This window comes from Natator depressus, chromosome 4 (assembly GCF_965152275.1).
Source record: "Natator depressus isolate rNatDep1 chromosome 4, rNatDep2.hap1, whole genome shotgun sequence".
NCBI lineage: Eukaryota > Metazoa > Chordata > Testudines > Cheloniidae > Natator > Natator depressus.
In genome coordinates, this window is record NC_134237.1 from 59,010,456 (window position 1) to 59,037,171 (window position 26,716).

The following is a 26,716-nucleotide window of genomic DNA, read 5'->3' on the forward strand; positions in this document are numbered from 1 at the left end:
CAGTTTAGGAGCACAATGTAATTTACCACATTGTAAATTGCACCAATTCAAACCACATGCACATTATGAGTTTGCACTGGTGCATAAAATCCTAGTTTAGATAAAGCCTCCATACTACATATTTCACAAATAAAAGTTTACGTACTTTACTTGGTTTATATCAATATTGTTATTAACTACAGTAAACGTAAGAGTTTTGTGAGATTTAAAATGCAGATACTGTATAAACTAATCCTAAATTGTTCTATTTATCACAGAAAAATATAGAAGTACATAGTATAGAAGGGTCTACATCAAACCCAAATTTCAGATATCAAAAGATTGAAATGGGTCTCCATTTTGAACTCGGATGTACAATCCATCAAATAGAGTCAAATTTGTTTAAACATTGGTGTATGGTTGTGCTATTCATATAGATCCAGGTCAAACATATCTTTTAAAAATAAAACAAGCACCAATTTTCCACAGTTTCTCATTTAAAAAACAAATTCTGATATCTACGTATCATCACTAGGATTCTTTAACAAGAAGAAAGTTCTACATTTAAAAAAGCCTTAGTAATCTAAGAGATCAAACTTTTTTTTTGTTTGTATTTTAAAACAGAGTAAAAGTCCTTTATTGAAATACAATACCAACTCCCACTAACTTCAGTGGAAGTGGAAGGGAGAGAGAGAGAGAGTGTGTGTGTGTGTAAGAGAGAGAGAGAATCAATAAAAGGGAACAAACTGCCAGTTCAATATCTGCCTCAAGTTATGAACTGGAAAATCATTGTTTACTTTTCTTGTACCTTCCACAGTTATCAAATTAAAAGGCCCAAGAATACGCAAAGGTTGGTTACCCCTCTTCCCACCCAATTTTAGTTTATCATCCCCATATACTTGGAAGACCTCAGTTCAGAGCTCCATTATTTTAAATTGTATTCGTCATACCTACATATGTTTGCAAAGCAAACCACAGAACTGTGCCACAGGTTTTTATTTGGTTTTTAACTGGCTAAATAACTAGTTTTTCCATTTAAATGCTTTCATACTTGGATAAACCCTCATTTAGATGCTACACGCTGAATAAAATTATCTAGATCTGCTAGGGAATTATGAAGAGACTCATTCATGTCTTGACTTCTGAGAAACCTTCGAAGAGTATCTAAAGCAGTCAGAGCCTCATTTTTTGATGGCAAAGGCTGTTCAATTCCTGGACATCCATCACCTTCCTCTTCCTCTTCATCATAAACAAACATATAAGTTTTAACTGAAGCGGTTTCTTTGGTCCATATCATTTCATTATTTGTGGGCATTTCACATGTTACCAAGTCATCATCCAAAGCTGCATATTCCTCCAAAGATAAACCTTCTGGAAACTCTACCCCAGCTGCCAATGCATGTGCAATCAAATCTGAACCACTTTCAATCTCTCTGTCTGTGTCACCATTTTCCCCTGTTTGTGATTTGAATCCTGCTTCTTTGTAACTTTTAACAACAGTCTCTGGAGTTACATTCCTCCAGCATAGGTGCAACATATCAACTGCATCCAGTAGAGTCAATGTAAACTCTTTACTACCTTCTACGCAGTCTATAAATCTCTTGATAAGACGATGCCTGTATTTGATTTTCAGACTTCTTATAACTCCCTGTTTCATAGCTATAAATTTGGATGATGAGCATGGAGGAAAGAACACCAGTTCAATAGACTTTAGATTCTTTACCTCTGGGTGAGCTGGGAAAGAGTCAACAAAAAATACTACTCGCCGCTGCTGTGCTTGAAATCTTTCATCAAGTTTATGCATCCATTGTTCAAACACTTCTGAGGTCATCCATGCCATATCATTTGCCTCATAATCCACAGGCAGCGACTTTACATCTTTAAAGCAGTGCGGATTTTTATTTTTGCCAATAACAAGCAAAGGAAGTTTCTCAGAGCCATCCATATTTGTTCCAATCACTACAGTTATTCTCTCTCTGCTTAGTTTGCCAACAGAACAAGTTTCCCCCTTAAATGCAAAAGTATTATTAGGTAACATCCGATAAAACAATCCCGTCTCCTTTACATTAAACACATTTTTTGGCTGATAATCATTTAAATAATAAGGAAGAACATTTTGGTACCAAACAGTTAAAGTATCTGCTGTAGTAGCCACAGGTTCTGTAGACTGAGACCTGAATACTAAACCATATCTTGATTTAAAACGATCAAGCCAGCCATTACTGCACTTAAAATCACTATGTCCAAATTTCTGAGCAAAATTATTAGCTTTGAAACGCAACATTGGGCCATTTACTGGTACATTCAAGCACTGAGCAATTCTGTACCACTTCATTAATGCCTCTTCCAGATCTGTATAAAAAGCTGTTCTTAGTCTTTTTCTTTTAGGATCAAATCGTAAGGACTCAAAAGCTTCTAGAACCTTATCTTTATTTTTCATAATTGAAGACAATGAATTTTTCTTTATGCCGTATTTTGCTGCAATGTCTGCTTTTTTCTTGCCACTTTCCACAGCATTTATTATGTCCATTTTTTCCTCAATGGATAAACTTTTCTTTTTCCTTATTACAGGTAAAGACGAGCGATCCACTGAAGTCTCTGCCATGGTATCCTGTACTCTTTTACAAATAAGCACACACACACACAAACACTCTTTCTAGTCCTTTCTGATATCAGCTTCTTTAATTAGATTAGTTTTCAAGTATATATACTGATGTCACAGTCCTCACATTGTGAATGCTGATGTGGTAAAGTCACTGGTATCTTCCTGGATACTATCAGTACATTAATAGCAATTTAGCCTCTCTTACGTCTCCTTTGAATGTCTTTATCTAGAAAGAGTCTAAAAACTAGTTTAGTATTTATACAAATTAACACAATGATTACAAGTTCCTTTCAGGTTCATTCTGGGAAACTGCCCTCATGCCCCCTACCCCCAAAGACTGAAAAGCAAGGGGTGGGGCGGGGGGGGAAGGATGACTTCATTGACATAGATATAAAAACCTTTCAGTGCTGCTGATTTATTTCTGGTGCGTTATAACCTTGACCACACCTAGGAACTAATTCAAAGAAGAGAACATAATCCATAAGAAAGTGGCCTCTAGTGCCCTTTCCTGTATGGACAAACAATATTTTTTAATGGATGCAGAGCTGTCTGTTGTTCTTTTTGTGCAGGACCATCCCATAGTGCTAAAGTCGCTCTCATGCTAAACTCTAGGAAAGACTTCGCTGCTGGCAGCAGGTTTCCTCGAGGCCAACTGTTTTCTTCACCTCAGGCCACTAAAACAAGAAGAGAGGAAGCACATTAGCAGAATTTCTTTCATTTACCTAATCACAGGCCCCCTGGATTTCATTTGGGCGTCAAAGGGATGTTATCATGTTGCCAACTTGAGTCTTTCAAGGTGCTGACAATAACCTGGAGACTTGGAGAACCCTGCAACAGCTGGGCCCACACTGCGAACGGGACAAACACGCCCCCACGTAACCGCTCTTGTCCGCTGAATGGACACGGATCTTCGCTTCGTGTCTCTCTCTCGCTGACCCCACACACGGAAGGGGGAGGAGGCAGCGAGAGCAGCTGCTACCTGGCTGGGGAGCAGAGCAAGGGCCCTTCCCCCAGCACGATGTCCCCCAGTCCACCAGGTACCCAAAGGGCGGGGAGTCTAACACCTCTGCGCCCCTCAGCGTCTCCCGCGGGGCAGCGGCCGGGCCCTGCCAGACAGCGCAGCTCGCTCGCTGCCCTGTGGGTCGGGGGCGCCGCTCAGTCTGGCTGAGCCCAGCGCTGCAGCCGGGCGGCGACAGGCACCGGCAGGAACCAGCCCGCGCCCCGAGCGTCAGCGAGAGACCCTCCGGGGCACACCCAGCGCCCCTGTCCTGTCCCAGCCCCCCGGAGCCCCGCCCGCCCCCGCTCTTCTCTTGGGGCGGGGGAGGCTGCGCCGCGCTCCCTGCTCGGCTGCCCCGAGCGGGGTGGGGAGGGGCTCACGGTGTGCGGGTGTAGCCGCCACCGGACGTCCTGCACCGGGAGTCCGCTTCCGTCCCCTGCCTAACCCACAGGCCGCCGCGGAAGCCGGTGAAGGGGCAGGGCCCCGGATGTCGTTGCTATGCTCGCTGCATGGAGGTAGCGACACCATAGAAATGGACATTGTTGGCTAGAGTGACTTTCCCACGTCATGGCCATAGAGAGGCCACCGCTGCCCCATTTCCGGCCAAGCACTTCCGGCTGCCGCTGGTGCCGGAGAAGGAAGAAATAAAGGTGCAGACGTTGGCACTGGAGCCTGTTTTGCCCGCTAGAGCCGCCCCTTTCCCCGCCGGGCGTGACAGCAGTTGTCCCTCGTCCGCCCACCGCGGAGCAGGGCCAGGCAGCGGCGCCGCTGGCAGGTGAGAGGAGGTGGCGGGGGGCTGGGCAGCGCTCTGTGCGGGGCCCAGGTGCTGGAAGCCTCTCTCGGGGGGGCGGTGGCGGTTCCTTGCGCTGCGGTCCGGGGCGAGCGGCGGCTGCTGTCCGCGCAAGGCGCAGCTCGCGGGCAATGGGCGGGGAACGGGGCAGCAGCGCCCGCTTCCCCTCCCCCCCCCCCCCCCCCCGCTTTGCTGTGTACGTGTCACGTCTCGGCGCGGAGGCCGGGAAGCTGCTTCCTTGTCCGACACCGGACCCGCGAGCCCCCTTCCCGGTGCCGCGTCCTTCGGCCCAGGTGCCGGCGCTCCCAGCGGCGGCGCTTCCCTGAAGGTAGGTCCCACGCCCCGTCATCGCTGCACGCCTGTCAGCAACGAAAGCTTGTTCCTGACACACTTTCCCTTACCCGGGCTGCCATCCGCTTATCCCGGGTTATTCCCCAGGGACCGGCAACCCGCGAGCGCCTCGGTGGGCTGCAGAGGATCTGCAGAGGGACTCCGGTTGTTAGTTGCTGTTGGTGTTCATTTTTAGTTTTTATTTTTAGCTAACTTTTACCGCCTTGCAATTTTCAATAATAACTGGCATCTAGAGGCTTATTTGAAATGATTAAATAAATGAATGTTTAACTGGTTGGTTGTTTAAAAATGAAATAAACGTAAGTGAAAAGAAAAAACAAGATTTTTTAAAGTAGTCATTTGTTTTGATCCTTTGTTTCCACACACTGTTTTAACCACAAGAAAAAAAAGCCACTTACCACATTGATTACATGGTAGTAAGAAATAAAGTGTGGAAAGCATCAAGAGGAAATGATACAAGCCATAATTTGCAGCAAACTGTGTGAAAGACATGTTACCTCTTTCAAAAGTCTGTTTAAATAAGACTTGCCCTCTCCTTGTATGTTTGCAGTTTTTTTAAATGGCTTATTGAGAAAATTATGACCAGTTCTTGGTAGTTTTCAGTTTAAAATAAAAGTTTCAATTTCTCGGTGTACAACACTCATACTCTCACTTGAAGATCTGGAGAACCATTTTGTCATCAGGTGGAGTCACATATCAGGGTAAAGAGTCCTGATATTGCATTGCAGTGGTGTTAGGCCATTGTATTTCAGTCCTTCACTTTCCTCCCCACTTTCCTAGCTCCTATAAGGAGTTGGAATTGCGAACATCTGTCACCTTCCATTTGCTCAGAAATCCTGCAGCTTTCTCACATGTGTTGGAGGACATAGGGAGCACTCTTGTGATTGAGATTCTAGTTGTAACCGTACAGAAAGTGGGATGCTTCTTGAATGTAAAATTGGAAACTAGTCGCAGAGTAATACGCAACAAACCTTCTGACTTCACTGGGAGGAAGAACCTCAGGGAAGATGCAGAACCAATATTTGTTTTGTTTTATAGCACTATTGAGGAGCTTTACAAAGTGACAAAATGGGTGCAGGGGGGGAATACCGTACAGCATTAAATGGTTTGTGTCCATCCGCAGGATCACCCATGATTTCAAATGGGAATATCATCCACGATTTTATTCATATCTTGTGGCCTAAACACTTAGTCAGTAGAAATGCTTTCAGCACCAATGATCTTTCCAAGTTGTGGTTTTGCACTCATGACTGGAGTGGGCTTGAGGAAGAGATTATTTAGTGGTTTGTAGCTCAACGGCTTATTGTTCAAAAGCCATTTTATTGCGGGGTGACAGTTTCAACCCTTCTATGTGAAGGAGAGATGGGCAGTGATTGGGAGAGGATGAAGTTGGACAGCAGTACATTATTTTTAATCGGCCTGTGTTTGACATGTGTTAGGTAGAAAGAAGTGAATGGTCCTTGGGGAATTGCAAATTTTGTGCTCTAGTTGTTCAGGAGTAATTGTGCCTCGATCACAGTATTACCAGTTCATTTAACCAAGTGGCAGCATGCTCTTTTTTCTATCACTCTGCTAGGTAGTTAGGGTGTTTTCGCCAATTAAATTAGGTTGCCTGTCTATAGTAGAATGAACCAGAGCAGGTGGCTGATAGTTTTGGCTCTGTTGAAGTACGGAAGTGAACTTGTTAAATCCATGGGACAGCCAAAATTTATATTTCCTTTGACAGTCTTTCAAAATAAGAAAAAAGGTAATACTTTTGAAGCTTTTTTCAGAGTACTTAGACACAGTTTACCTTGGAAATACAACAGTGTCTGTTGTCCTTCACGGTGTTAAAGGATTCCTCATTTTAAGAATTCAGATGGAACTTTAAGCATTTAGGTTCCATCTGTACTGTTGAACTCAAATGTGCTTTAATCATGTCAGTGGACAACTGTGTTATTACTGCTCTTTTTGATACTACTGTTTTTGCAGTGTAAATGGGGGCCTTATTGTGCTCTGAGACACTTGGCAAGCCAATGTTTATTGGAAAGGTAGATTGGAGGAGCCCTGCTTATCTTGGACAAACGGCACTTGAAGAATGGACTCTGAGATGCAAATTTAAATATCTGAAACTTAAAAAGTCACTTGAGGACAACATTTTTCAGTGATACTCAATGTTTTTTTATTAGCGAGAAAGGTCGAACAGTGAAGTAGGGATGGGATAATCAGTCACTTTGCATTAGTACTTACAAATTTTGTTAGATACGGTGTTACATGTTCTTTGCACAGCAGATTGAGAAAATAATCTCAAATAAAAATATGCTGTGTAACAAGCACCATTCAGCCAGAGAGGTAGTATTGTATTTCCAATTTGGTAATTCATGCATTAGTGAAGTCTGTGGTAAGTTGGTGGTCAATGTCCTTAAAGAGAACAAAGAAGTGGTTTGGAATCCAGTCTTCCTCACTGCAATGTGTGTCAATCACTAACCAAAAAAAAGTGACTCGATTAAGAGCAAACCCCTTGTTTGAATGGCAGATCTCTGATTATTTTCTATTTAAATTAAACATATATGGTTGGAGTATGGCTATAAATGAGGTAAGTGTCACCCAGAACACCCTTTTTACATTTGGTAAAATGCAGACAGAGATTGACCAAGGTCACACAGCATGACAGAGTTAATGTCTCTGGATTTGTAGTCTTGTGTTTTAGTCATGTTCAAAATGGGTTTATTAGTCTCCTAATCCCTAGTGGAAACTTATCCCCATCAAAGACCTTCACATATGGCAGAAATATTACAGGCCAAAAGTGGAGTATAAGCAGAGTTGTATGGGGACACTTATGTAGTGATCACCTCGTGGTAAAAAGAAAAGGAGGACTTGTGGCACCTTAGACAAACAAATTTATTTGAGCATAAGCTTTTGTGAGCTATAGCTCACGTCATCGGATGCATTTAGTGGAAAATACAGTGGGGAGATTTATATACACAGAGAACATGAAACAATGGGAGTTACCGTACACACTGTAACGAGAGTGATCAGGTAAGGTGAGCTATTACCAGCAGCAGACTGGGGGTGGGGGTGGTGGAGGGGGGACCTTTTTTAGTGGTAAGTCCTTCATGTTTGCAAGTACCTATTTGCATTACTTACTGAAGTAGTTCATATGGCTTTTGGATCAGTAAGAGCAAAAATAATCCTTGGTTTGCTTGCAAAGACCGTTCTGAATGAAGCTAGTATTCTTGCTTTTGTCATGAATGGTGCTCATTCTGTAGGTGATCTTGCATAATTCTATTTACCTTTCTAAAATAAGGTAATGGGTCAGCCCAATGTAATATAATTTAGATAATTTATTTCCCCAGGTTTTCTATATCTTGCTTGTTACCTTACTTTACACATCACATGGACCACCTGACTACTCATGATTAGACTTTATGTAAATAAAACATTCAACACAAATTGGAAAGTTGAAATGTGATATGAAGATAACTAGTGCTGCTTTATTTAACTGGCACTTTCTGTATCTGATGTGAAGGTAAGTAAATGTGGAATGCTAGGAGGTTTACTGTACACAGGGCATGTCACCTTTCATTATACCAAAGATTATTGGCAGTCTTGATTTATTTGTTTAGAGATCAGCTATCTACCTCACAGGTTGCTCAAACAGTGCAGTATCATTTGTAGGTTTCAGCTATATGGAAATTTTTTCAGATTACAGTTTTCAAGTGCAGTTCTATTATGAAAAGTGATCATGTAAAAATAGCACTACATTACTCTACATCTACGGAACTGTTCCTTGTGTGTATTAGAGAGCTGTTTGCTTGCTTTAGCATCAAAAGCAAGTGCTTAACTCTTGTTAGGCCGTACAGACAACAGTTAAGAGAAATCCAGGTTCATTTTCTATTTATGCATAATGCAGAAGTGTCTACAGTTCCAGTGATTTACATCAGTGTAAATAGGATTTGTATACGTCTTCAAATTATGTCCTCAGTGACTAAGGGTTTATGGAGGTGACTGCAGGACATAATTGACCTTTATAACCTTTGTTACAAGTGACTGGTGAAGAATCTACCTTGACCTCTGAACCCAGTTTTAGTTTGCAAGTTTAGTCTCCTTTCCAGGGCAGACATCTCCTCATGCTGCCCTTCTGACAGCCTTGGGAGCATGGCGAAGAGAGACTTATGAGAGAAGCCAACATGAAACTGAGCTGGCAGGAGTAGAGAGAAACAGCTGCAGCTAGGACTTTGGACACTTGCACGAGTATCTGGCTGGTTTTTGCAGCTTTTACTCTGGATGTTTTTTCTCTCTGCTGATTGGATATTTGCTCCAGTTTCCTCACTGTCTCTTTTCTTCACCTTCATTCCACTAGCCCCCTCCTACACCTCTTCTTTCCGCCTCCCTTCAGTGTCTCCTCTACTTCACTTTGTTTCTCCTTTCCACTAATGTACTTTGTGACTCAAAGCACCCTGTATTCACACCTTTACATATGTTATAGTCTTGTACAAAAGATACCTGATGAGGTATCATCTGAACACTCATAAATCACTGGTCAGTAATATGGTAAAATGTAATGTAGCAACATTATATGTACAGTTGTGAATTCCCCCTTATGGTAATACTTGTTCAAAACCAGACAGCCCTGCCTAGGAAAAGGTTGTTAAACAGGCCTAGCCTAAACAAAGAATTGTGTGTTTATCTCCATTTACGTGGAAGTAATAAACAGAACCATCAAGACAGTTGCTGGGGGGAGAAGAGTGCAGGAAACGGAACAATTTGCATTTTAGCAAACTCCAGCTATGGGTGGGGGGAATAGACCATGGAGCCTCCTTCACCACCAGGTTCCATCTCGTCTTCCTCACTTCTTGAATAAACTTTATTGTGAGGGGTGACCTTCAGAGGAATCCATTTCAGAGGTTCACTGGACTATAAGAGAAAGGGGCAGACAATCTCAAATGTATTTGTTCACCTAAGAAGACAAAGAAACCCGCAACTTTCTGCCTCTGGAAGAGATCCTGACTGAGAAGTGGGGAGTCCGCTACCCTCTTATTGGAAGACTGGGTGAGAGAGACTGTCTTGAACAAAGCCCAAACCAAACCCTGCTAGATTAGGTTTTAGACTTTTACATGAGTATTAGCACTTTTATTTGCTTCTGTATTTCTAACTTCATCTGTTATACTTGAACTCACTGAAAATGCTGTCTTCTTTTGCTTTATTTTATTATTAATATAAACCAACAGTACTGTGTCTGTACCAAAGTGAATGTTAACTCCAGTTAATGTTGCAGGCTGGTGCATTTTGTGTCCTTCAAGGAGCGAATGTTGCGGGAGGGGGCTGGATATATCAGAGCACATGGGTCTGGGGGAAGATCAGGACTGGGGTAGTGTTAGGATCACAAATCTGGTAAAGACAAAAGTGTGTCTGATAACTACTGGCAGGCTGTTAGACTCGAAGTGGTCGAATCGGAGCTGTACAACACACAGAACGCAAAGTGCATGCTGGCTGTGTGTCCCAGATAGAGAGCCGCTAGTAGCAGAAGCATTTTGGGTCACTCAGGGTTATAATACAAGAAGTGACGCACCCTTTCACTGGTCTGAATTGCACCCCAGAATGTGACATACTCCCAAAAACTTCACCCCAAATATTTAAAAAACTAACAAAATATAAATTTTGGAACTACCATGCCAATTGTAGACCATCACATTGTTCATCCTACTTGTATGTTATATCCCTTCCATCAACTCTTTATCTCCTGTTGATTTAGATCATAACTGTTTCAGGACAGGGGCTGTTTTATTCTATGTATAGTGCCTGTGCTGGAATTGTTAATATGGGAGACCACAAAACACTAATTTAACTGTAAATTCCTTTTAAGTCCAATGGTCAAATGATATTTTATACAATTGCTCTAAACATGTCTAACAGCCTATAAAATAAGCAGTTACTGCACCCAATATAGTAACAGTATTTTTAAGCATGTGATCAAGATACTTCCCACCAGGCCAGACCAAGGGAAAACCATGTCATCCTGGCATGCTCCAGCATGATCAGGTAGGGTCTCACAATGAAACCTCAAATTCATAATTCTTTTTATGCCTTTTAACAAGCAAATTATGTCCTAGCCAATTACCACTTTACAGAACAACCAATTTGAGACAGTTCACCCTAATTTCCAGGTTTAATCCAGGAAAGATTTACAACCTCCTTTCTACCCAAGGTTTTTCCTCCTTGCTCTTCCCCTCCTTTCTGTTAACACTGGTACATGGGGTGGGGAGGCCCATGTTGGCTCCCTTTTTAAGACATTCTTTTTGTCTTATTTAAAACCATCTGCAGTCACTCCTATTGATTGGAGGCCTTCTTTTCACGAGCCCCTTATGTCAGGGGTTCTCAAACTTCATTGCACCATGACTCCCTTCTGACAACAAAAAGAGTACATGACCCCAGGAAGTGGGACCAATCCCTGAGCCTGCTGGAGCCCCAACATCCTGGTTGTGTGGGGGGAGTGGGGCAAAGCGTAAGCCCAAGCCTCACCGCCTTTGGCTTTGGCCACAGGCCCCAGCAAGTCTAAGCCAGCACTAGTGACCCCATTAAAATGGGCTTGTGACCCACTTTGGGGTCCCAACACACTGTTGGATAACTGTTGCTTTATCTCATTAGTTGTTGTTTGAACCAGACATCATCCCTATTTCATTCCTTCTGGTCTTAAACTCTATTTTCTTGGGATTCCTCCTACCTGCTAGTCAGGGCCTTTTTACAACATCTAGCTGAAGTTTGGTTAAGGAAATATAACTTCAGTTCAATTTTATATTTATTCTACAGCCTAGAGTAATGGATCCCTGATCTTGGTTGGGATCCCTAGGTGCTACCATAGTATAAATAATAAGGGCTGACATTTAAAAAAGCACACCTTTTTGTTTGTAAACTGTGCATATTTGTTATGGAAGTTGACCTTGGTACAACTGGCATTTTTAGTCCAATTTCGAAGTAGAACCATACTTTAAGAAGTTAAAGGCCAAAATGCTGTTGGCACCTTCTGCTTTATGAATGGTCACAAAATCAGTAAAAGTCCTGGGGAGGTTGTGCAGAATTTTTGTTTGTGCTCCTATGCCACTACAGACATTGTTCTATGCTTTACATGACTAATAGATTTGGGATTTGAGGCTAAGGCTGAAAGGGCTTGTCAGAATGTAACCCAGATAATGGTCTGATGCATCTTGCATGCAGACCTCCTGCTATTTGGCAGTAGTCTGATTCTCCGTAGTAGCAGCTACAGGGTCCTTTCCCATGCTAGCTCAAAAGGCTGAGACTTGGGACGGTTCACTGACTGCAAGCCCAGAATGGATATCTTGTCCGATGGCCTGTGTTATACAGGAGGTCAAACTTCCTCAAAATAATGGAGAAAGAAATAATGTTGAGTGGCAAATTAGAAGAGAAACTGTGAGCACAGAGTCTGGAGGGTGAACATAGTGGACAGCCTGAAGAAGGAAAGAGTGGAGAGGAGAGAGAGCCAGGAGTCCCAGCAGGTAAAGGAGTGAGAGATGCATCAGAACATAATATGGCTTCTCAGGCAGCAAACACAAATAATGTGGACTCTGGTAGACCTGCACATTTAACAATCGTGGTCTCTCCTCCCTTTGCAGCCCATTGATAATTCAATATTGGGGCCTCTTTCTACCTCCCTCCCCCCAACATTCCATGTGGCATCAGAGATTAGTGTACTACCTCTAAAACCACACCCTGGAGTATATGGAAGACAATCACAGCTTCACATACACAGACCTGTGAAACCTACAGTTGGTGTATGTGTAGCTGAAATGGACATGAATATTCTTTCCCTTTCATAAATTCTCTTCTATTAAGTTTATAATGTATTTGATTTAAAATTTCAGAACTTTTGCACTGATTTTGTTACAGAATAAAATTGTAGTGTTTGCAACATAATTCATCTTTATTATTTCACAACATATGCTGCTTAGTGCTCAGTAGTTCTGAAAGCAACCAGTTACTGCTTGGTGACACACAACTCATAGGATCAGTAACAAACAAAATTAATAGGCTAATTAACAATGTTATATTCCTACGTGTACAGTAATCACCACACATAGGCCACAAAAGAGCAGGGTCAGATAGAGAACACTATACATTATTCTGGCTCACTGTTAAAAATAAGAACAGCCATACTGGGTCAGACCAAAGGTCCATGTAGCCCAGTATCCTGTTTTCAGACAGTGGCCAATGCCAGGTGCCCCAGAGGGAATGAACAGAACAGGTAATCATCAAGTGATCCATTCCCTGTTGCTCATTCCCAACTTCTGTCAAACAGAGACTGGGGACACCATCTCTGCCCATCCTAGCTAATAGCCATTGATGGACCTATCCTCCCTGGATTTATCTAGTTCTGTTTTGAACCCTGTTATAGTTTTGCCCTTCACAACATTTTCTGGCAAAGAGTTCCACAGGTTGACTGTGCGTTGTGTGAAGAAATACTTTCCTTTAGCTTGTTTTAAACCTGGTGCCTATTAATTTCATTTGGTGACTCCTAGTTCTTGTGTTATGAGAAGGAGTAAATAGCACTTTCTCCACACCAGTCATGAATTTATAGACCTCAATCATATACCCACTTAGTCATCTCTTTTCCAAGCTGAAAAGTCCCAGTCTTATTAATCTTTCCTCATACGGAATCAGTTCCATACCCCTAATAATTTTTGTTGCCCTTTTCTGAACTTTTTCCAATTCCAATATATCTTTTTTTGAGATGAGGTGACCACATCTGCACACCGTATTCAAGATGTGGGTGTACCATGGATTTATATAGAGGTAATATAATATTTTCTGTTTTCTCTATTCCTTTCTTAATGATTCCCGGCTTTCTGTTTGCTTTTTTTGACTGCCGCTGCACATTGAGTGGATGTTTTCAGAGAACTATCCACAAGGACTCCAACTTTCTTAAGTGGTAACAGCTAATTTAGACCCAATCATTTTATATGTGTAGTTGGGAATATGTTTTCCAATGTGCATTACTTTGCATTTATCAACATTGAATTTCATCTGCCATTTTGTTGCCCAGTCACCCGGTTTTGAGAAATCATTTTATTGCTCTTCTCAGTCTGTCAGGGACTTAACTATCTTGAGTAGTTTTGTATCATCTGCAAATCTTGCCACCTCCCTGTTTACCCCTTTTTCCAGATCATTTCTGAATATGTTCAATAGGACGGGTCCCAGCAGTACAGACCCCTGGGGGACACCACTATTTACTTCTCTCCATTCTGAAAACCGACCATTTATTCCTACCCTTTGTTTCCTGTCTTTTTAATCAGTTACCAGTCCATGAGAGGACCTTCCCTCTTATCCCATGACGGCTTACTTTGCTTAAGAGCTTTTGGTGGGGGACCTTATCAAAAGCTTTCTGAAAAATCTAAGTACACTATATCCAGTGGATCCCCTTGTCCACATGCTCGTTGACCCTCCTCAAAGAATTCTAGTAGATTGGTAAGGCATGATTTCCCTTTACAAAAACCATGTTGACTATTCCCCAACAAATTATGTTCATCTATGTGTCTGACAATTTTGTTCTTTACTATAGTTTCAGCCAGTTTGCCCAGTACTGAAGTCAGGCTAACCAGCATGTAATTGCCAGGGTCTTCTCTAGAGTCCTTTTTAAAAAATTGGCGTCACATTAGCTATCCTCTAGTCATTTGGTACAGAAGTTGATTTAAATGACAGGTTACAGACCACAGTTAATAGTCCTGCAATTTCACATTTGAGTTCCTTCAGAACTCTTGGGTGAATACCATCAGGTCCTGGTGACTTCTTATTGCTTAGTTTATCAATTTGAATGGCTCAGGTTTGGGAATCTCCCTCCCATCCTCAACTGTGAAGACCGATGCAAAGAATTCATTTAGTTTCTCCACAATGGCCTTATCTTCTTTAAGTGCTCCTTTATCTTCTCAATCATACAGTGGCAGACACTTTTTGCCCATTTGTTTCATAGATATTATGAAAGACACACAGGCAGCTTTAACCATTGGGATATTTTTCTCACTGAGGTCCAGTCTTGTGAGTGGACAACACCATTGACTCTTCAAATAAGCGAAAGCACATTCAGCTGTCATTCTACACCTGCTGAGCCAGTGGGTTAATCATTCCTTGGTGCTGTCGAGATGGCCGGTGTACAGACTCATGAGCAAGGGGCAGGCTGGGTTTCTCAGACTCAGTGTTGCCATTTCAACATTCCTAATGGTAATCTGCTGGTCTGAAAAGAAAGTCCCTGCTTGTAGCTTTCTGAACAGTTCTGTGTTCTTAAAGATATGCATGTCATGCACCTTCCCTGACCAGCCCACATTGATGTTTGTGAAGCATTCCTGGTGATCCACCGGTGCTTTCATAACCACAGAAAAGTAGCCCTTTCTGTTGATGTACTCAGTGGCAAGGTGTTTTATTGCCAAAATAGGGATATGCATGTCATCTGTCTCTCCACTGCAGTTTGGGAACCCCATAGTTGTGAAGCCATCCACTATGTCCTGCGCATTGCCAAGAGTCTCAGTCCTGCATAGCAGAATGTGATTAATGGCCCTGCACACTTGCATCCCCCACAGTGGATTTCTCTATTGCAAATTGATTCCTGACTGACTGGTAGCAATTGCGTATTCCAAGTTTCCACAGTGCAATCCTACTTGTTTCTCAGCTGTCAGTGCAGCTTTCTTTTTTGTGTCCCTGTGCTGGAGCCTGGGCCAAGCTCAGTGGACAGATCTAGGAATGTGGCCTTGTGCATCCAAAGGTTCTGCAGCCAATGCTGATTGTCCCAAATGTGCATTACGATGGGATCCCACCAGTCAGTTCTAAATTCTCAGGCTGAAAAGCAGTGCTTCACCATCTGCAGCGGCTTGGTGAATACTGCCAACAACCTTGAATTGGTTCTCACTATGTTCCACAGCAGTCTGTCCTCCAAGGAATCATCATGCTCCCCACTCATTTGGTTCTTTTTGCAGTTCTGGAAATGCTGCAGGATTATATGCCTTGTGCTTGCAACGTTTATGAAATGCTGTGGGATTTTATGCCCTGTGCTTGCAAAGTTCATGACAAAAATGCAGAGCTGTGCAGGCTCCATGCTTCTGTCAGAGATGGTGGACAGCCAGGAGGGCCATGCAGGTTTGTGGGATTTTGAAAAAAAGTCATAAAAATTATGGGATATTGATACCATTATGGGATGAAGATAATTGCAAACTGAGAAGTTGATTGCATGCTCCCAGTCACAGCTGCATAACTCATTTTGCCCCGTCAGGCGTTGCCAAAACTTTCCAAAAGTCAGCGCGCTGATGGTGGGGAGTTGCACAGCGGGATGCCTGTTGATGGTGCACCACATTCTGCATCGACACAAGCACTCCTAGTGAGTACATGCATCGCTGACATAGGGAGTCAAGTATGCACATGCACAAGTGATATACTAACTACAGCAGCTGTATGCCAACATACCTTGAGTCGACATAAATTTGTAGTGTAGACATGGCCTTAAACACTTATTACCTCAAAACATCTTAAGGTATGTCTATACAATAATGTAAGACCAGGGGTTTGAACTCTGGCTCAAGCCTAATCTCCCCCCCCCCCCCCCCCGATTTCTGTGTACACACACCCATCGTGCTGATCCAGAGCTTAGACCCAGAGTCTCAAGACCGCATGGGGGTGGAAGGTCTGAGCCTGAGTCGAGCTGGGACCCTGGGTTCCAGCCTTATTTCTTTGCAATGTAGACGCAGCTCCACTAGACTTGTGCTCTGGCAGTCTGCCAAAAGTATCCCATGGCTGACTTTCTTTGTCCAGGACAGTCAAGTTTAGTGAACAATCCAGTTTTGTCACATTGCACCATGAACTAAGGGCTAGAGTAGCCACATTTTAGGAGGGTGCTAGGGAATCTGGGATATGGATGGCTGGACTGGGACCCACATAATGCAATGTAGATTCTGGAGCCTTAGGTTGGGACCTAGGATTCAACAGTTCCCAACCTGGGGTTACAAATGAGTGTAGGTGCTCAGGCCCTAGGTTAACAAACCAAGTGTCTTCTCACTCGATTTCTATTAATCTTGGGCTTACATTGCAATGTAAACATACCCTTAATGTTTTATGTGGTTTTCCCAGATGGTGGACACCAAAATCATGCTATCTGTCTTGAATACCTCTAATGTGCTTATGATCATATCTAGCTGCTGCAGCTAAGAGCTAAAACTAATTAATCTGCTAAAAATTGGTTATTGATACTGTCCCTTTTACTTTTATAAAATATTCCACTATACAGCATCTGATATAGTGAATTTAGAAGAATTACATTTTAATGCAGAAGGAGCATGGCATTAATATTTTCTGAAAATTCACTGATTTTCATCAGTAATGTCTGTGAGGTACAACATCTAATCGTTTGCATAAGAATTAATGCATGCTCAACGTATTTCATTTTCAGGTATGTCAGGACACAGCAATGATCCCGCAGCAGTTGATGAATCTCATCCAGCCGCAGAAGAGGTCCAGTCTGACTCTGAGGTGATTGGGTGATATTTGTGTAACATTGTAAAATCAACCAATCCCACTAACAGTTTCAGACTGCCAAAAATGCATAATGCAATGCATAATAAAATTCTTGGGTGTGCACACTTGCATGTGGTGCCGCTAGATTTCTATTCTGGCCTTTTTAATTTTGGGTCTGGCTTCAGATTGTCCTATTGCATCTGAAGCAGTGAAACTAAGTTTAGTCCATAATTGAGGATCACGTCAGCCAGCAACTTTCCTGCTGTGCTGTGCTACTACTTGATTGTATGAGCTAAATGGATTTAGGGGGGGATGGGGGACTAGAAGGAACATACAGGTACTGCAGGAAGAGGCACTGGTAATTAAAAAGATGATGGTCTTCCCTCAGTCTGCTTTGATTAGTTCCTCAGCATGATACAGTAGTTGGGGACATTGCATAGAGTGAAAACTAAAACAGAGACTCTGACCACTTGTAGTTGATGATTAAGGTAGTAAACTTCAGCATCTTTCAGGATGAAAAGGGCTATATTGGACATTGTTAGTCAAAGGACAAAAATACTATTGAGTTTGGATAAGTAAACAAACAACTTAGGGGAAAATTTTCTTTTGACACTGAAAGAAAAGACCACCTTGAGGGGATAAATAACAGTTGTGTGTAGTCATGTCAGTCTGAAGAATTTGGGGAAACTCATAGTGCACATCCCATTGCCACTGGTGGGATATACTGCAATCCCTTTCCCATGTAGCTGACATGAGAAGATATGTAATTCTATGGACAATATTAATTAAGTGGAATAGTTTGAGTTGATTCAAGAAACTTTTTAAATACACTTAATTTTTATATATTTTTTTCTTTCTATTACCTAAAATGCACTTCTAATTCAATTCCTGGGAGACCATTTCATCTTGCAAAGTTGGTGGTGAAAAACCAGGGAACTTGGGCAATAATCTCACTTGATGCAGACATGGCTTTGACCACAAAGTGGAAGTATTTGTCAAACACTAATTCATAGAGGATTTGGGAATTTGAGTGGGTGCCCAGCTGCGTATAAAGGTGCTTCCATAGTGAATCAGTTGATTTTGTTGAACATATTTTCCCCATCACAGAATGGGCCAAATACAATTTAGAAAAAAGAGTTATCAGTTGATAGGCAAAACTGTCACAAAATGAATGTTCTTCCTAAATGTGTCTGTTCTAGAGTTTCCCTATCTCTTCTTTGAACTAACATGTATATTATTTTTGGACTAATAACCTCTGAAAATGAGGCACAACGTGTAAACTTAAACCGTAATTCTGTACAATCTTGTTCTCCCATGATAGGGACAATGCCACTTATACTCTCTTGGGCCTACTCATCTAAGGCCCCGTTCTGCTCCAGCTGACCTAATGGAAGTAATGAGGGCTCAGCACCTTTCTGGTTCAGGCCATTTTGTGAGAGCATGATGCGTAAAATGCTCTACTCCAATGGTAGAAAGCTTTTCTGTCCAGGTGAAGGCTCGTGTCCAGCTTGTTATATTTTTGTTTGACCGTGTAATGGCTCATGAAATAGAATTACCTGAAGTGCCAATAATTTGATTTGAAAACTGTTTTTGTTGTACTTAAACAAGGAGATCTGTGTTGTTCTAAATATTGTGGAAATCAGTTGTTGTTCATTCTCTGGGTATCCCATACCTATAGTTTTGTAAAGTTGACTCTTTGAAAGTCCTTGCCCATGGTAGTGTGGCTGACAATCAAACCGTAAATCGGATTACATTTTGATTTTTGTATTAGTTACATGAAAACAACTTATTAGGTAGGTGTTTATGAATTTCACCCTCAATTTGTAATATATTCAAATTAATAAACAGACAAAAGAGAGAATATGGTAATTAAAGATTGATTAAATTAGTATTTGTCTTGGATTAAAGTAGCCATTTTAAAATTTAAAATGGGACACTATTTAATCTAGATCCCTCTTTAGCATTTAGTTCATGCAAAAGTTTGTGATTCTACAGAACTCTTCGGAAACTTTTCAGTTGCTCAAATACTCCGACTGTGCCACCCCCTCCTGCTGCTGAACAAAAAATTACTCTCCACTGAGACTAGTTTGGGATTTTGCTCATTATATTTTTGTGATGTATTTTGGTTTTCCCCACCTGAAAATCTCCACAAAATACATCCACTTCATGCTGTTTTTGCTTCCTGGTTTTGCTACAGACTTTGTGGCGGTTCAATGATGAGACAGAACACAGGTTTATCCAAGCAAGCAAGCTGGTTAGCTGAAAAGGGCTGCCCCCTGTCAGCTTTCCACCTTCCCTTTTATTATATTTCTCCCCCCTGCGCATTACCTACTTCCACCGCAAAAAGACACAACAAAGGAATACATGACTTTGATTAATATTCTTATTTTCCAGCCTCTATCTACTACAATCCTAATTCTCAGGCCTTGAGGCCAGGCCAAGGAAGCTTCCCACGATTACTGTCCTTTAATTAACTTCCCAGGGTTCATATCTGGTCCTCGTCCTTGGATGGAGCAATGTGTTGCTCCTACACAACGGTCAGGGTGTGCCCTGACTGTTTCCAGGTGGATGGACTAAACATGAACCCTTCATTCCCCCGATTTTTGTTTAATTATACTCGGCCATCTCATGGTAGCCGTCAATTTGCTTTTGCAAGCAATTTAACTCCCAGACTGACAAGGACATAACTCGGGGAGCTTGCCAGGGCGAATCTCTACAAAGCCTTAGCAAAGAGGGAATACATTGTACGCAGCAGCAACAAAAAATAAGCCCAATGATCACAAACACAGCATAACCGAAAAGTTGTCGCAGCCATCCTAGAGATGGCAGCCAACCTGTAAGCCAATTCCAAAAGCCCTCAAACCCCACATCTTGACGTATGTGTGCCGTAAGATTGGCCAATTCGGCCAGTCTAGATTCTATGGAACGACTATTATCAGTTAAATTAAAACAACACATATGCCGAAACGTGGAACAGCCTAGGTGATGTTTTAAGAGCAGAAAATCAATGGCTGCTCTGTTATCCAAGATTGCATCCCTTAATTCATGTTGCTCTGCATTAAGTAGGGCAATTGCCTTGGATGTTGTATTAATTGCCTTCGCTGCAAAGCACGCCAGGGTATTTAAGGTTCTGGCTGTATAAGTGGCAAGCCCGGGGACCCCAACAATGGAGGCCGCTAAAGCAGTATACTCAGCGCGACTAAAAAGCTCAACATCTGCAACACAATTATCTGAAAGGGGTACACTTCTTTTACTGTGCCTTTGGCTGGCAAAAGGCAATATAAGCGTCATTCTACTAAGACAGCAAAGGGTGCCATCACTTAAATTTGCAGGAATATAACTAAAGGTGCGTGAGCCACAGGTAAAAAACCACCCTGATGGTAGGATGATATGGCCATAATTGTATGAAACATTTACAGCGTGGGAACAATTTAAGAGGGGTTGAGGAATTTGCCGACAGCCCAAGGGCACCTTTGTACTAGTGCAATTAACCACACGCGCACAGGTGACATTGTTGGCCCCGGCCGGGTACGGTGTGTGGAGGGATATAGCCGTGTGAGGCAAGGTATAGTTGGCCGGGCCCCAATTAGCCATGCCAGAGTACTGGGAAGAGAGATTCGCGTAAGCAGCGAGCATTGTCTCATTCCCTATTTCCTCAGGGTGATGACATACTGGTATAAGGCATGTACCTAACAATTCTCCGGCTGCTACAGAATCAGACAAACAAAAGTGGGTAACATTTGCTATTGAAGCCAATCTTTCCCATATGTTATATGTCATTCGGGCCCGTAACGGGGGAAGCGCTCCCGAGCCAACCCCTACAGGAAATAGCAGGCACAAAAGGCATACAATCAGCACAGAATTAGCAGTGATTTGGGCGAGAATCGCCACAAACAAAGTCTCAGGAGTCTCTGGCTGTTGATTTGCTGCCAGTCTTCGTTGAGCCGCCGCGACCAATGCTTTTACTGCTCCCCATGTCACGGGCTGGCTTGGGACGCTACGCCTCTTCCGTTTCCGTCCCGCCGTTGTCGACCCGGGAGGCACCACGTTCTCCTCCAAGGTCAGCTGAAACTCCGGTATGGGGTTCGACAGCCCCTGGCGCCACGCCATGCTGTTTCAGTGCCGGTCGCACACACCGGGCTGGAACCCACAACGGTCCTGCAGGGAGAGACACAGCAGCATATCCCCGACCCCAAGTGATTAGAGGTACTGGGCCCAGCCACTGCGGATCGGGCAGCTGACGGTAAAAGACACGCGGTCTTTCCAGTACCTCAGATTTGTGAAAATGGCGATCCGCGGGGGTCTGCTGATCTGCGTTCAGTGTTAAATTATTTAAAGTAAACAAAAGGATATGCATTTGTTGTTGAATGTCTCCTAAGGTTCGGAGACGCAGCTCCCCTTGTTTTAATTGTTTATCAAGCAAGGTTTTGAGCGTGCGATTGGCACGTTCAACAATGGCTTGGCCCGTGGAATTATAAGGGATCCCGTGTTTAAGATGGACGTTCCATTGGGCGCAAAAAGTGGAGAGGGCTGTGGAGCAGTAAGCTGGGGCATTATCCGTTTTAATTTGGCTTGGGCGACCCATAACAGAAAAACAGGCTAGCAAATGGTGAATAACTTTAGCAGTGGCTTCCCCACGCTGTGGGGTTGCCCACAGAAATCCCGAATAAGTATCAACAGAAACATGTAAAAAGGAATAGGGGCGGAACTGTGGCACATGAGTGACATCCATTTGCCATAGCTGATTTGCTGCGGTACCTCTGGGGTTAACGGCATAAGAAAAAGTAGGAGCAGCAGCGGCACAGTGGGGGCAGGAACGAACAATGGAACGTGCATGATCAGCAGGAATGTGAAACTGCCGGGCCAAAACAGAGGCAGACTGATGGAAAAAGGCATGGCTTTCAATGGGGTCAGAAAAGAGGGAATTTACCTGACCACGTAACGCGCGATCAGCGCGTGCATTGCCCTCAGTGAGTGACCCAGGCAGAGGGGTATGACTGCGAATATGAGCAACAAAATAAGGGAAATTACGAGTGGAAATAAGATATTGCAAAGACAAAAATAGGCGAAGGAGGTCCACATCGACCTGAGGGGTAATGAGGGCAAGGGGTAAATGATCAATCACTTGATAAACATAATGGGTGTCCACAATTAAATTAAAGGGACAATCAGCGAAAAGTTGAAAGGCTAAAATAACAGCAGCCAGTTCTGAACGCTGCGCGGAACGCTGAGGCAGTGTAAAACGAGAACGCCAACGAGGGGGGTCACCTGATTGATAGGTGACGACACCTCGATGTGGAGAGCCATCAGTAAAAAGAGTAACAGCAGAAACAATGGGTTGAGAGCGGCTAAGACGATGAACAATTAGAGGCACCTTTTGTGTAATTACCAACCGAGGATCTTTTGGGGGATTATAAGAAATTTCTCCCACATAATCACAAAGAGCAACCTGCCAAGCCAAAGAGGTGTGGCACAAGGAATCAAATTCACTACGGGACAAGGGGAACACAATATCAACTAAATCAGTGCCAGTAAGTTGCACTGCACGGTGGCGGGCTTTACGAACAAGATCAGACAGGGCATCTAGATATGGGTAAATATTCCGAGGAGGAGTGGAGGAGAGGTACAGCCACTCTATGATAGAGACGGCTGTATTCGTACGGGGTACGAACAGAGCCGCAGTGGGCGTATGAGGGGTGGCAAGAAGAATCAGCCGTAGGGGACGGACCTCAGGGGGTCTGTCCACAAACTGCTGACTTAATGCTGCATTAATTTGTCGAATGCAGGCAATGTGCTCTTTAGTGATGGCAATAACTGCACCCGGTGCTCGGGCTCCACGTAGGAGCTCGAACAACGGCTGCAGCATTGAGGTGGGGAGACGAAAATAGGGCCGAATCCAATTTAAATGACCCAAAATTTGTTGTAATTTAACAAGGGTTAGGGGTTGAGGTAGAGTTAGTGCCGGACGAACCGGAGCAGCATAGGTTTGTAAAACCTTATGGCCGAGGTAGTGGTAGGGATAAGAGCGTTGGATTTTTTCTGGTGCCACCAACAGGCCATTTTGGCCGAGGATTTGAGACAAAGATTCAATCTGTTGTTCCGTGACCTGGGGACCACTAAGCAAAATGTCATCCATATAATGGTAGACCTTTAGCGTAGGGTACCGGGCACGAAAAGGGGTGAGGGCCCGATCCACAAAAAGCTGACACAAGGTTGGACTATTTTGCATTCCCTGGGGTAAGACCTTCCACTGATACCTTTGAGAGGGTTGCTGATTATTATATTGTGGCACCGTGAACGCGAATTTTTCGCGATCTTGTGGGCAAAGGGGGATGGTGAAAAAACAATCTTTTAAATCTAACACACAGAGCTGATCGGTTTGAGGAATTAAATTTGGATTTGGTAATCCATATTGCAAGGGGCCCATAGGTTGGATGCATTTATTTATTTCCCTTAAGTCATGCAACAGCCGCCATGCACCGGATTTTTTCTTAATAACGAACACCGGGGTGTTCCAGGGACTAGTAGAGCTTTCCAAGCGCTGTGCCAGCAAATGCTGCTGCACAAGCGATTGAAGCGCTTTTAGCTTTTCTAGAGGGAGGGGCCACTGGTCAATCCAGACGGGCTCTAAGGATTGCCATACCAAGGGCAATGCGGAGGGCAATGTGGGTGAGGGAGGATTTTGAGCCATTAGATATTAATATCGAGGGTGGTGTCCAGCTTTGCGAGTAAATCACGGCCCCAAATATTGAGGTGGACAGGGAGCACAAAAGGGCGGATAGTAGCAAGGGTACGGCCTCCCGGTTTAGAGACTGTGACCCAAGACAAACTCTGTCGCCCGGGTTTACTACCCCCGATCCCCCACAACTCTTTAGAAGGAACCGTAGGCCAACTAACCGGCCACTCTGGATCACGAATCACCGTAACGTCAGCTCCAGTGTCCACCAGCCCTGTGAAAGGAACATCATTTAAGAGAAGTGTTAACTGAGGTTTCGAGGGGCGGACTGACATTGTCAGAGCAACAAGTGGAGAGGACGCGCTGTGAGACGGCGAGTGAGACAACGTTGATCCAAAGCCGCCTCCGCCCCGAGTTCGATCCTCGGCAGCTGCCACCTGATAGGGGACTAAAATCAATTGTGCAATTGATCGTCCACGCGGGAGCGACTGTGGAAGATGAGTCCACACCTGAACCTTAATAATGCCGGTGTAATCGGCATCAATGACCCCGGGGATGACAAAAAAGCCCTGTTTCCCAGCATGAGAGCGAGGGAGAACGAGACCCACAAAGCCGGCAGGGAGAGGTCCCGTCACCTGGGTAGGTATGGCGCAGACCTCCCCTGGCAGCCGAAAATCAGTGTCCTCCTGCATGATCAAATCAAGCCCTGCACTTCCAGCAGTCGCCGCCCTCATAGAGTCTATGGATTTTAAGGCAGAGGAACGGTTGTCTGAGTGGGAAACACCCCCGTTTGGCCCTGGGTTCGGGGGGGACCCGCCGCGCGGTTTCCCGGCCCGCTACGACACTGATTAGCCCAGTGATAGCCCTTTTGACACTTGGGGCACTTTTTTGAGGGTCGGGCGGGTGCCTTTGATGAGCGGCACTCCCGCTGGAAGTGACCCTCCTTGCCACAGCGGTAACAACGCTTCCCCTCTTTTCCGGTTCTTTTTAGGGCGGCAGCCAGAACTCCAGCTTTATGGGCTTGTGTGCCGATGTTTTGGCACGCCCGTAGCATGTCTGAGAGCTCTAAAATGCCAGAGGCTTGCGCCGTCTGGAGAGCGCGGCGGCAATCCTCATTTGCATTTTCAACTGCCATTTTTAACAGGATTTCCTGAGCTGCCGCAGCGTTATCCACCTGTCGGAGGATAGCCTCCTGCAATCTGTTGGTAAAATCCAGAAAGGACTCTGATGCACCCTGACGGATACTAACAAAGCTTTTAGTAGGCTTGCCTGAATCCGGGACCTTCCGGAAAGCATGCTGGGCGCAGGTGGAAATAAGGGGGAAGAGGGCCTGAGGGAGTTGAGTTTGCATCTCAACGGTAGCAAACGGTCCCTCCCCTGCCAAGTGCTCAAAAATAATACCTTCCGCTCTATGAATCTGGGCCTGGCGTTCCGCCTCCTGCCGATACTCACTAATCCAAATAACATATTGACTGGGTGACAGCATCATGCGCAACAGCGCCTTCCAATCTTCAGGGATCAGGGAGTATCCACTACCTAGCCCTTCAATGAGACCACGCACAAACGTGCTAGTCAGACCGAACTCGCGAATTGCTTTCTTTACCTCTCTAATCACCGAGTAAGGCAAACTGACCCAGGTTCCAACCGGGTTGCCCTGGTCATCGTTTTGCCAGGTCACCGGACAAACCGAGACCAGCTCAGCCAGCTCCTCTGCTGTAAGATCTGAGCGAGCCTTCGCTGCGTGCACCATTTGTTGCACCAGCGAAAGCCTCTGAGCAGATGCAGACGACCCCCTGGGGGGCCCCGAAGCATGGGGTTTCAGGGGGGGATGGTAATCACAGACCGGCTCTGGTGGGGAAGGTAAGGGAGGCGGTGGTAATAAAGGCACTGGGGGCGAAGCAGGGAGAGGGATGGCTGCAGGAGCCGACGGCGGTGGCGAAATCGGCAGCCCCTCTGTTGGTGCGGGAGAGGGTTCTTCCGAAGCGACACACTGTGTTGCATCGGTAGGAGGGGGGGTGGCTGCAGGAGCCGACGGGCGTGGTGAGATCACCAGCCTCGTGAGGGAGGGCCTGTCCGAGGCAACACACTGTATCGCATCGCGGCAGAGGTGCCAGGCATGTAAAGCCTGCACGGGCGCCCGAGGCTCTTCATGCAATGTCTGGCCCAACCGCTCCCAGTCCGCTAGCTTAAGGGTTCCGGCTTCAGGGTACCACGGGCACTGGGCACTCACCTCCTGTAGCAGGAGAGTGAGTTCTCGAGCGGGGCAGTCATGCTGAGCCTTACGCAGCAGATACTGTAGCTCATTGCGGTGTTGCACTTGCAAAGCAGAGAGGGAGCTTCCCATACTTACCACAATGAAAAATACTCACCGGGATCCGCGAAGCGGATGAGTGACGCGTCTGAAACCCTTGCCGGGCGAGGTGAGTGCTGAGGGCCCCACGTTTGGGCGCCAGTTGTGGCGGTTCAATGATGAGACAGAACACAGGTTTATCCAAGCAAGCAAGCTGGTTAGCTGAAAAGGGCTGCCCCCTGTCAGCTTTCCACCTTCCCTTTTATTATATTTCTCCCCCCTGCGCATTACCTACTTCCACCGCAAAAAGACACAACAAAGGAATACATGACTTTGATTAATATTCTTATTTTCCAGCCTCTATCTACTACAATCCTAATTCTCAGGCCTTGAGGCCAGGCCAAGGAAGCTTCCCACGATTACTGTCCTTTAATTAACTTCCCAGGGTTCATATCTGGTCCTCGTCCTTGGATGGAGCAATGTGTTGCTCCTACACAACGGTCAGGGTGTGCCCTGACTGTTTCCAGGTGGATGGACTAAAC

At 44.4% G+C, this 26,716-nt stretch overlaps 2 protein-coding genes across 6 annotated transcripts in view; one reads left to right on the forward strand and one right to left on the reverse strand.

Annotated features, from left to right (window-relative positions):
• Positions 1–421: 421 nt before the first annotated feature.
• On the reverse strand, positions 422–4,294 carry TIGD4 (tigger transposable element derived 4). 2 transcript variants are annotated; one of them, XM_074951004.1, is made up of 2 exons: positions 3,962–4,294; positions 422–3,258 (listed from the first exon to the last, which is right to left on the reverse strand). In XM_074951004.1, exon 2 carries the CDS (start codon positions 2,582–2,584, stop codon positions 1,043–1,045), a length of 1,542 nt encoding a protein of 513 aa, XP_074807105.1. In that variant the 5' UTR covers positions 2,585–3,258; positions 3,962–4,294; the 3' UTR covers positions 422–1,042. The 2 variants fall into 2 exon arrangements, with proteins under 2 accessions (XP_074807105.1, XP_074807106.1); XM_074951005.1 differs by lacking the exon at positions 3,962–4,294 and adding an exon at positions 3,395–3,856.
• ARFIP1 (ARF interacting protein 1) overlaps positions 3,998–26,716 on the forward strand; it is a 113,789-nt gene continuing 91,070 nt past the window's right edge. Inside the window, exons 1-2 of one of the 4 annotated variants that reach the window (XM_074951010.1) lie at positions 3,998–4,356; positions 17,144–17,223. In XM_074951010.1, coding sequence (XP_074807111.1) covers positions 17,146–17,223 — 78 coding nt within the window. In that variant the 5' untranslated portion in view covers positions 3,998–4,356; positions 17,144–17,145. Of the gene's footprint in view, positions 4,357–4,568; positions 4,700–17,121; positions 17,224–26,716 lie in introns of those variants that run through there. The other 3 variants (XM_074951009.1, XM_074951008.1, XM_074951007.1) reach the window with 3 other exon arrangements.

Coding starts and splice junctions, on each gene's coding strand:
- TIGD4 (XM_074951004.1), bottom strand. CDS start 2,584: ATGGCAGAGACTTCAGTGGATCGCTCGTCTTTACCTGTAATAAGGAAA.